General features: G+C 56.9%; 1 protein-coding gene across 3 annotated transcripts; it reads left to right on the plus strand.

The window, feature by feature from the left end:
• The first annotated feature begins 421 nt into the window (after positions 1-421).
• LOC142067846 (myosin light chain kinase, smooth muscle-like) lies at positions 422-5,742 on the plus strand. Of its 3 annotated transcripts, none has more exons than XM_075116824.1 (11): positions 422-971; positions 1,891-1,971; positions 2,330-2,423; positions 2,799-2,889; positions 3,011-3,214; positions 3,475-3,692; positions 4,103-4,226; positions 4,305-4,457; positions 4,632-4,752; positions 4,829-4,919; positions 5,315-5,742. In XM_075116824.1, exons 3-11 carry the CDS (start codon positions 2,408-2,410, stop codon positions 5,488-5,490), a joined length of 1,194 nt encoding a protein of 397 aa, XP_074972925.1. In that variant the 5' UTR covers positions 422-971; positions 1,891-1,971; positions 2,330-2,407; the 3' UTR covers positions 5,491-5,742. The 3 variants fall into 3 exon arrangements, with proteins under 3 accessions (XP_074972925.1, XP_074972927.1, XP_074972926.1); XM_075116826.1 differs by having other exon boundaries at positions 461-971; positions 2,266-2,423; XM_075116825.1 differs by having other exon boundaries at positions 461-971; positions 2,327-2,423.
• The last annotated feature ends 5,193 nt before the right edge of the window (positions 5,743-10,935 follow it).

Genomic DNA, 10,935 nt, shown 5'->3' on the forward strand with positions numbered 1-10,935 from the left:
CTACGTCTGTTGGTGGCCAGAGGTCGAGTCCAGCTGGTGCCCAGGGCGATGGCCTGTCCTGGTACGGGGTCACCCAGGTGCCCCACGGCGTCCCCAGGGACTCGGGGCTGCTGTCGTGGGGTTGCCCCATGGATGTGACCCTCCATCCAGAGAGGTGGGGTGGGAATTGGCTCCCGAGGGATTCACTGTCCAGCCAGGCGCTGGATCCTGGGTCTCCTCGCAGGGACAGTGGGTGCTGCCACCACTCCACAGGTCCCTCCAGACCCCAGATCTTTTCTTCCCCTCCTGGCCTTGTTCTGCTCGTTTTTGCTGCTGTCACTGGGACGAGTGTCAGGCCAACACTGACATCAAGTGGCTGCCGGGATCCCTCGCATGCCTGGGCCGTATTCTGCCTCTTCCTGTGCTTGGAGCAGCCCAGCGTCCCCTGCACAGCCTCATCCTGCCCTGGAGAGGGGCCAAGTGGGGTCAGGAGCTGTGGCCAGGGGTGCCAGAGACCAGCCTGGCCGGCTCTCCGTCCCCCCTCGCCAGGCAGGCAGGGCAGGCAGGATGCGGCCAGCTGTACTCCATCATCACCCTGCTGCCTGTCCCCAGCCAGGCCATCGCCACGTCCTACTCCTGTCCCCAGCACAGCAGTCGATATCCCAGCGGGGTCGAGCCAAGCGCGCTGACGGCATTGCCGAGCCGGGAGCATCCGCTGCATCCCTCGCCCACGGGGTGCCGGTGGGGACCCCCCGGCCGCAGCACCCCCATCCCGCAGCTCTGCCCTGCCAGTGGCAAGGTCACGGGGACAGGCGAGCAGTGAGGTTGCAGTGGCTCTGCCACCACCCCAGCGCTGGGGACACTTCTCCCCAACACCCTGCCAGTGGCCGTGGACTTTGTGCCGAGTGTGGGAGCGGCGGTAGTGACGGTGACGCGTCTGCTGGTGCTGGCAGAACCCAAAATCACCTGCAAGACCTGGCTTCACACAGCAGGTAACACCAGGGTGACAGCCCCTCTGCTCGGGGGGTGCTGTGACACAGGGATCCTCAGGGAGGATGGGTCCCCCCACGGTGCCGCTGCCCCATCTGTGGATCTGGAGGCAGCTCTGGGAGGAAATCACAGCATTATTCCCATTTAAAGCAGGGGAAACGGAGGTACGGCAGTGCACCGGGTGCCAGAGCGACCATGCAGTCCTGCCTTTGGGGGAGAAAGGCTGGAAAAGCCCATTTTTGCTCCAAACCTCAGGATTCAGAGTAGTTTTACAACACCCCATTCCCCTTCATCCTGGCTTCCCTGAACCCAGAGCTGAGCTCACCTGGGGAAGCTCAAAGCCCAGGATGGGGTTCAGGGAGAGTGATGGCTCTCGTGGGATATTGGCTGCAGGTGGAGTAGGGAACAGGGGGCAGGTGTGGGTGCTCAGCCCCTCTGCGGGAGCCTGCCCATGGGTGGGGAAGGAGGCAGAGGTGTGGCCAGGGCCAGGCTGCGGCTGGATTTAGCTCCCAAGAGGCTCCAAGGTCTGGATGTGTGCTGGGAGGTCTGGGCTCTCTGCTGTGTAATGAGGTATGTCAGGCCTCTGCAGCCCTCCCTTGGGATTTCTGTAGCAGGGACCCCCACACCGCAGACCCCATGACCCTGCATGGTGCTAAATGGGGTGTTGGTGGGTTTGGGACCACCGTGCTGGACATGGTTTGGGGAGGGCTCACCAGTGATGCTGGTGGCTGTTTATCCTTCGAGTATGGAAATGCTCTGCTGGGAAGGAAAGAGAGGGGTGAGCTGGGGCTGTTCCCAGCCGCAGAGCAGGAGGGATACTCCCAGCTGCACCGAGACAGCACTGAGACATCCCCGAGACATCCCCTATGTTGGTCCCAGCGGTCCTTGACCCCCAGCATCGCCCTTCCTCTCCCCCTCCAGCACTCTGGTGGCTCTGCAGTGACTGGGAGGGACCAGGGACCTGCTGGTGGCCTGGGACAGGGCAGGACTGGGCAGTGACAGGTCAGTGCTGTGGCTTTTGGCTTGGGGTTTGGGTGCTGCTGCCCAGCACCCTTGGGTGTTGTCGCCCTGTCCTCCCAACCTTTGTGTGGATGGGGACATGCATAGGGAACTGGGTCCTTTGCCCTAGAAATGTGGCTTTTCTGGAGGTTGTCCCCACCTGAGGTGAAGGGACCTTGCTTTAAAATAGAGTTTGGCTCCTTGCTGGGTCTCTTTGGGTCTATGAAGATGTCAACTCCTGGGCAGGCTGGGGAGGTCGGGTGGAGATGGAGAGACTCTGGTGGTCTCCTGTGGCAGGGCAAAGGTGCAGGGCTCTGGGGAGCAGCTGGAGTGGACACACAGGCATCACCTACCTCAGCAGGGCTGCCAGGAGCCTCGGGGCCGCATCAGCACCCATCCTGACAGTGCTGGCACCCAGTGAGGAGCTGGTGGCACCGTCATGTCCCAGACAGAAGGTACGGCTGAACCCTTGGTCTGTCATGGGGGAGGTGCAGGATTTGCACAGGGGTCCTTGTGCTCATGTGACCCCCACCAAATCATCACCAATCTCCCTCCCACCCTGTTTAATGGTTCCATTTCTATTGGATTTTTGATCCTAAAAGCATCTTTTGCTCCAAACCCTGATTTGCAGGGTGCTGGGCTGCTCCAGGAGCTCCTTTAGCAGCAGCCCATGTTCCCCCCAGGTCCTATCCACACCACATGGGGAGGGCAGCTGGACCTGGATGGAGCTGGGGGAGGCACAGAAATAAATACTAGAGGGGAAGTGCAGGTAGCTGGTCCCCAAAGCATGAGGGATCCATGCATGGACCACCCTGCTCCATCCCTCCCAGGAGGCAAGGAGACCTTTGAATACTGTGATGTGGTCATCAACAGCCAGGAGAAGGTTTCAGATGTGTACACACAGCTGGAGAAGCTGGGAGAGTAAGTGGGGGTTCCACATCCCTGCTGCTTGGGGATGGTCTGTGGCTGTCTATGCGCAGCCATGGGTGGGATACAGGGTGGTGGTGATGGTTCCTCCATCCCTCATCCTCGTTCTGTCCAGGGGAAAATTTGGAACAGTGTATCGGCTGCAGGAAAAAGCCACTGGCAAAATCCGGGCTGGGAAATACTTCCGGGCGCGGACGGCTAAAGAGAAGCAGGCAGCTCGGTCTGAGGTGGAGCTCATGAACCTGCTGCATCACCCACGCCTCGTGCAATGCCTCGCCGCCTTCCAGGGCCCTGCCGAGCTGGTGATGGTGATGGAGTAGTGAGTAGGGGGGCAGAGTCAAGTTTGGGGGTGGTGGGGCCAGTGCTGGACCCTGCAAGGAAGAGCACTGAAGGTGGGGAGGGGTCCCTGCACCGTGGGGTGCTGACACAGGGTGTAGGATGGATGGGGAACCTGCAGAAACCTGGAGATATGGGAGGTGAGATGCTCCCAGAGTGCTGAGCCTGGGTTCCCTGGTGGGGCTTTTCCTCCTTGGGGCTGGTAGACCCCAGCAGGATCCCCAGCACCTTGTCGTCCCTCAGCGTGGCAGGTGGGGAGCTCTTTGAGCGCATTGTGGACGATGACTTCGAGCACACGGAGCCCAGCAGTGCCCAGTACATGCGGCAGATCCTGGAGGGGCTGCAGTTCATGCATGGCCAGGCTGTCGTCCACCTTGACCTCAAACCCGAGAACATAGTCTGTGTCAGCCCCGGTAGCCACTGGCTCAAGATCATTGACTTTGGCTTGGCGCGGAAGCTGGGTGAGTGAGGCGGGGGGTCCTGGGGGACCAGGGCAGGGGCTGTCACCATCCCAGGGACACAGTCTGGCTGGGCATGTCAACAAGGAGCTTAGCATCCTCATGCCTGTGCCTTTGGGACGGGCAGCCCTGTGGCACCAGGTAAGGGCCATTCCTGATGACTGTAAGATGCTCTGGGGAAACTTGCATGTCTCCAGCCCTGCATCCACGGTGGAGACCCCCAAGACCCCTGTGTTGGTGGGTGTCCAGCACCCAGAGGTGCTCTAGGAGAGCACCAAAACCTGTGAGGGGTCCTGGAGGGTGGCAGCTCCACCTGGACGCAGGGGCTCATCCGCCCAGCATGTGTTGGTGTACAGCTGGGCTGCCCTGGGGAGATCCCAGCTGGACACCTGCCCCATGCATCTTCTCTGCAGCTCCAGACACCCCCGTGAAGGTGTTGCATGGCACCCCTGAGTTCATGGCTCCAGAAGTAGTCTCCTTTGAGCCTGTGGGCTTCTCCACGGACATGTGGAGCGTTGGCGTCATCTGCTACATCCTGTGAGTTGCCTCCTGGGAACAGCAGGTCGGGCTGGAGGGGGCTGAGCTGTCACTGATGTCCTTGCGTCACCTTTCCAGGCTGAGCGGGGAGTCCCCCTTTCAGGGGGACAACGACATGGAGACGCTGAGTAACATTACAGCTGCCCAGTGGGACTTTGAGGAGGAGACCTTCTCGGAGATCTCCCAGCAAGCCAAGGACTTCATCAGCCAACTGCTGCAGAAAGACTCCCGGTAGGAGCTGGAGAGTGGCTGTGGGGTGCTGGGCTGGGTTTTGGGGTGCCAAGGGGATGGGCAGGTGAAAGCACAGAATATGGTTGGTGGGGAGGATTCTCCATGGGGCCAGGCCAGCAGCCAAGGGTCTGATGGCGGAGAAGTCCCTGCCATGACCGCTCCATCTGCCTCCAGCCACCGACTCTCCAGCGGGGGGGCTCTGCTGCACCCCTGGCTGCAGCAGCCCCAGCCCAGCAGCACCAAGGCACTCTCAAAGGAGAGGATCAAGCAGTTCCTGAGTCGTCGGAAGTGGCAGGTACTTGGGGGGATGATGAGGATGTGGGGATTGCAATGGCTCTGGTGGGGCTCAGTGCTCCTTCTCTTCTCTCCAGAAAACGGGCAAAGCTCTGCTGGCCCTCAACAGGTTGACCCTGCTGTCCCAGTGCCCAGAGAGGAAAGCATCAGAGGCTCAGGATGAAGAAGGTGATGGCCCCTGAAGCATCATCTCCAATGCACCCCACCAGCCCACTTCTCTCTGCTTTGTCACCCCCAACTCCTGCTCCTGAGCAGCTTCCCCACCTCTGCTCCAACCTGTCCTGGTGCTACCAAACACCCGGCCATGGCCCCACTGTGGTGTTTCTGCTCTGGGCCCCAAAGTCCTCTCCATCCTCATCCCCAAGGGGCCATCTCTGATGGAGCTGTAGAGCAGGCGCATCCTGCACTGCAGGGCTGAGATCTGTGTGTGATCCAAATCTCTGGGATCCAGAGCTGATCCCCATGGGACCTGGCCCACCGGTGCCACACGTGTTCCTCCAGCAGAGGAGCGAGTTTGAACTCAGCCAGCTCCTCACCATTCCCTCTGTCCATCTGCCCCACAGACCTGGGCTGCAGCCCGGAGGAGGGCCAAGCCTCCAGGTCTCTGCCCCACCGAGATCCCAGCTTCTCGGAGCTGCTGACAGACCGAGAGGAGGAGGAAGGTGGGCGCATTGCGGCTCCAGGGGAGGCAGAGAGTGTCGTCAGTGTGGCTGTGCCACCCCAGCCCTGGACCACCTAGAGCAGCTGGTGAGAGAGGACCAGGGAGTATGGGCATGAAACCTCCTCCAGCAGCACATGTGATGACCCGGCTGGCCTGGGGTTGATCCAGACCCTGGGGCTCCCCTCCCATGTGGGGGAGCTCTGGGGTCCTACGGTGTCCCTGTGTTGGTGTAGGGACCCCCATGCCTGTCATCCCAGCAGAGAACAGTGCTCCTGTCTGCATGGCTGCCTGGGCTTGAGCTGTCACCAATAAAGCACCGAGTATTTCTGCACTCCCTGTGCTGCTCCTCTTTCCCCCCAAAAAAATCACTGGGAGGGGTGGGAAAGAGCTGCCCAAGTTGTGCCCACCCTCTGGGAGCTGGCATCTCCCCCACCTGGGCCACCGCCCTTGTCTTCTCCAGGCGAGATGCTAACCCTGGGGACAGGGACTGAATGGGGACAGCTCTAGCAGCAGCCCTTGGTGTCCCTTGTTTACAAGAGTCTTTCCTTATGATGCCAGCCACCCTTGATGATGTTTTGAGCCCTGGGGACTCTCCTTGCCCCATTTCTGGGCCAACTCTGGTACCAGCAGGGCTGGAAGGAGCCTGAAACTGCTGTATGACCTCTAACATCCTCCTAAGAGGCAGCTTGGGCAAAAATTGGTGTTTGGGAGCCCCCTTCCTTCAACAAGTGCGCAGCCCTGCCCCTGGGCAGGAACAACCCCAGGCACCCCAGACACCCAGCTGGGAAGGAGCTTGGCCTGGGGCTCCTGGGGGACACCAGGCTGACCATGAACCAGCAACGTGCCCTTGCTGCGAAGGAGGTGGGTGGTGTTCTGGGCTGTGCTAGACAATGTATTGCCAGCAGGTGGAGGGAGGGGAGTCTTCCACTTTTTTCAGCACTGGTGAGGCCACAAGTGGAAGGATCTCATGTTCTTGGATCCCCAGTCCAAGAGATGCATGGACATACTGGAAAGAGGTGAATGAAGGATCATGGAGGGACTGGAGTGTCTCACCTCTGAAGAAAGGCTGAGAGAGCTGGGACTGTTTGGTCAAGAGAAGGCTCAGGGTAATCTCATCAATAGACCTAAATACCTGAAGGAAGGGTGCAGGGAGGATGGAGCCAGGCTCTTCTCAGTGGTGCCCCGAGGCCACGGGCACAAACTGAAATGCAGGAGGTTCCATCTGAACCTCAGGAAACACTTCTTTACTGGTGATGGAGCACTGGCACAGATTGTCCAGCGAGGTTGTGTGATCTCCATCCCTGGAGACATTAAACTGCCCAGGCGTGGTCCTGGGCAGCCTGCTGTAGGTGGCCCTGCTGGAGCAGGGGGTGGACCAGATGATGTCCAGAGGTTCCTTCCAACCTCAACCATTCTGTGAAACCCACCTGCTATTGAAGCTGGGCTGGGGGCTGTCCTCCTCCAGCACACTCCGACACCAGAGGACATGCGAAGGTGCCCTGGTTGGAGCAGCCCAGCCCTGTGCCTGCTGCCAGGATGTGGCTGTGCCAAATAACACACAGCTGAGGCACAGCCTTGACCCTCCTCCTCCACCCCTGCTGGGTGAGGCCACCAGGAGGTAGGAGGAAAGTGTTATTTTTATTAAACAGAACCAAATCCACCCACTCTCACAAACACGGCAGGGACACAAGTCTGAGAGCTCTGGCTGGGAGCACTCACAGGACACAGATGAAAGGGACACCAACCATCAGAGCTGGTGCTGGACCGGGGGTGACAAACGTGCTTTCGGGTAGTTTGCTGAACCCTCTAGGAAGCTGATGGCCACCACAGCAGGAGGTTCTGTATCATGATTTGGCATCCTGCTGCTCTGGAGATGGTAGACCAGCCAGAGTGCCTGGGGTCCTTTGGCTGGGGGACTTCATGGCTCTTATCTGCTTTTCTCGGGCTAACGGGGAGGGATGTTGTCACCTTCCTGTCCCATTATTGTGGCATCGACTCTCCAGCTGACAAGGCTTTATCAGCACCCAGGCCTGACTTGAATTTTTGTGGCAAAAGCCTTTTCCTGTTAGTAACGTCCATGGCTCATGGCTGCTTCTGGGTACATCTGACCACGGGAAGCAGGAGGCTGCTGCTGTGTGGCGGAGTTGTAACATGCTCTGCCCAGGACTTGGTGGTCTCTTCCCTTGTTGGAACAGTATGTGCAACTTAAGAAGGGACTTAATTTAGAAGCTGGTGCATGGACCTTCAGTAGGAGCACAGGGAGCCCTTCTGGGGACTCCCCCAATGATGGTGAGGCTACCCTGATGTTTTCATTGCTTGGCATGCTGTAGGTCATTCCTCACGTGGTTTCACCGTGGCTTTTTAATGGCCAGGTGAGACATCTTCTGACAGAGCTCACCGGCTTTCTGTTCCTCCCATGTTTTCAGTGGGAGAAGTGGATTCACTGCTCTAGGTCAGAGTAGAAGCTCCTTAGAAGCAAATAAACAAACAAAAATCTTCCATACTCTATCCACAGCATTTGATTTCCCTTCCCAGAGGAAGAGAGGGAGGTTGAGGAACCCCTTTCTCCTCCCCTGATCTTCTCTTGATGTTCATACACATCATATCCTAATTTTTATCTGTTATCTGTTCCATGTTTCCCTCATTACACAGACTCTGAAGTCGCACGCATCCCTTGGGAACAAAGCTGAATGCCTTCAAGCTGCAGATGATAAGCAAACACCAAGTTATGTATAATCAATCCCTTGATGAGCTATTTACCATGCGACATTACCAAAATATTTCTGGTTGGGAACTATGTTTATCTTCATCTGTTTTCTAAACTCCTTGCATCCCTGAAAATCCACGTCCAAGGACTCCAGACATGAGCTTTCTCTCTATAATCCTGTATTTTATACCATAAAAACTGGTTTACCTACAGAAGCAGCTGATTTACTGACAGAAGGCACATAGTCCTCTTCCTTCCACTGCTTCCCATGGCTTAACACATTAAAATGTGTGCTTGAGAAAGCAATGGGCTAAAAGAAGAGTGGAGTTATACCTGGAACTCATTACAGCCACCAAGAAATTCAGCAGCACCGAAAATAGAAATCCAGTCTCAGAGGCAGAGGAATTAAGATCTTGATCCTTCCATCAAGGAAGACTCTTCGTTTGACCTTCACTTCAGCCACACGACCTCAGAGTAGGTCCTCAAGTCATCAGAAATCCTCCATCAAGGTAGAAAGGAAGAGCGATGCCCTTGGGGAGCCTTGAGAAAGGGTTCCCTCCCTGTCTCAGGTACCCCTAGGTCCAGCTCCTTGGAGGTATGTGAGGTGAGGTCAGCTGTCCAAGTACCCTCAAGCTTCTGGAGCTTAACCCTTCAGTGCCAAATTATCATTATAATCTTGGGTTTATTCTGGGCTGCACAATCTAGGTCTAGGAATGCTTGTTTGGGTGAGAAAATATTGCCTGAGTAGCTCTAACATCCAGAAATAGTATTTTTTTTTGTGGACCTGCGAATTCAGGGGAAAAAAACCAGAAAAGTACAATGTCCTGCTTGAGTGTTTTCCAGTGAATTGAAATGAATTAAGGGAGCAAAGCTAGGTCTGAAGTCAACCTTAATATAAAATAAAAAAAAAAAAATCAGCCCATGGCACATATTGAAGATTATTATTTGAACCTGTTGTTTCTAGAATGTTTTTTTGAGGACTATTATAGCAAGGAGGGAACAGCCGCCATGTAATTTGAATTGTCAGATAAAAGCCTTCATGGATCGCAAGTCAAAGAGCAGAAAAGTGGGGAAAGGAGAGAAGACATGAGAGTATAAGGGCTTGTTAGCCACAGATGCAAAATGAAGAGGGAAGCTGTAAGTGATGAAGGAACATCAGTAATACCTGAGTTGTGATGCACTTGTCTCCAGCAAAGCTCCCCAAGCGGAGCGGGGTGTCCTCACTTCCCAAAGGGCACAGCCAGGTCCCAGCCACATTCTGGGGGCTCAGGAGGCTCTTCGTGGGCACAGGAGCTCAACATCCATCACCCCAAGGTGCAGCGCCCAGGATGGGTCGTGCAGGGCTGGCCCAAGAGAAGAGCAGATAAGAGCCATGAAGTCCCCATCTGAGGGACCACAGGCACTCTGGCTGGCCTACCATCTCCGCAGGCACCACAGTCTCTGGGGCTGACATGAGGGGTGAGGAGGATGCTCGCCCACCTCATCCTTCTGGTATCACTGGTGCAAGGATTACCATGTCCAACCTGCACTAAAAACCTCCAGCAGCCCAAAAACCAGGACCGGGTCCCTCTTTGCAGCTCGGTACCATGCCCACGGGCACCAGCACAACCCCAGCTCCCTCGTGAAACACCTCCCCATGCAAAGGGGGCCACAAGCCCTATCCTTCCCAATGCACAGACCCCGTTTCATGCCCTGCTTTCACGGCCTTTATTCCACCATCGCAGCCCTCCCCATGGCCAGGAGGTGGTACTGTTGGCCTCATCCCTGCTGTTCCTGGGGATGGAGATCCGCGGCTGTCCCTCATGTCAACCCCATCCTACCCAGCCCTGCCAGCTGCTCTCATCGCATTTGCCCTTGACATGGGGCATCCCACCCCAAATCAGGAGGGACCTGGTGGGACCTTTGATATCAAAGCCTGGCACTGCCAGCAGTGTGGAACATGTCCTAGCGCCCATTTCCCACCGGGCTGAGCCCACGCTGGGTATCCTGAGCGGGGGTTTCCATTCCTCCCCTGCATCCCCAGCTGGGATCCCAACCTTGGTGCTTCCCCTCAGGAAAGGTAAGGGTAAGCACCCTTTTCCATCTGCTGTCAGGAAAGTGCTGCCAGCATGACCGTGGGTGCTCTGACAGCACTCGGGCTTCTCCCAAGCATACAGGGAGGATGCTCATGGGGGGGATCCACACCTTGGAGTGCCTGCAGGCCCCCTGCCCCATAGCAGGCGTGCCCCGGCGTGGGACAGCTCTGGATAAAAGCCCTGGTCCTCACACATGTTCCTGGTGACATCTGCCCTCCTGTGCACACCTCTGGGACTGCGTCAGCATGGCTGTCCCTGTCCCCATAGAGGGACGCAGTGCCTTCCCTTAAAAACCAGGATCAGGGAATTAAATATAAAATATTTAATGAGATGCTGAAATATTTAATGAAAAGAAGATATACAAAATGCAAAATTGAGCTTTGGAAAATCAGAACAAACCCAAATGTGGGTGACCCCAATTTAGCTGCTGCTGAGCTGCCTGCGGCTCCTCTCTGACCTCCCAAGCCCCCAGAGATGATGGTGAGGAGGCAGCATCGCACCAAGGGCAGCTTGGCAGTCAGTGGCAGCTGCCTGCTCACATCGCACGTCCCCCAGCTGGGATTTGGGGTTTGCAGAGGGCAGGAGAGGTTGGCAGAACAGGTCCGGCGTGTTCCCCCAGTCTCTGCGGTGCTGAGCGCCTTGCCTGGACACCTCGGCAGGTCTTGCCAAACAGGAGATGCCAGGAGAGCTGGATGGACATGGTAATGCTGGAGTCTGGCTCTGGGACTGCATGGGGTTTTC

Source organism: Phalacrocorax aristotelis, chromosome 23 (assembly GCF_949628215.1).
Source record: "Phalacrocorax aristotelis chromosome 23, bGulAri2.1, whole genome shotgun sequence".
Classification (NCBI taxonomy): Eukaryota; Metazoa; Chordata; class Aves; order Suliformes; family Phalacrocoracidae; genus Phalacrocorax; species Phalacrocorax aristotelis.

Coding starts and splice junctions, on each gene's coding strand:
- LOC142067846 (XM_075116824.1), top strand. Junction 3,693..4,102: donor TGGCTTGGCGCGGAAGCTGG/GTGAGTGAGGCG, acceptor TCTTCTCTGCAG/CTCCAGACACCCCCGTGAAG. Junction 4,920..5,314: donor AGAGGCTCAGGATGAAGAAG/GTGATGGCCCCT, acceptor TCTGCCCCACAG/ACCTGGGCTGCAGCCCGGAG.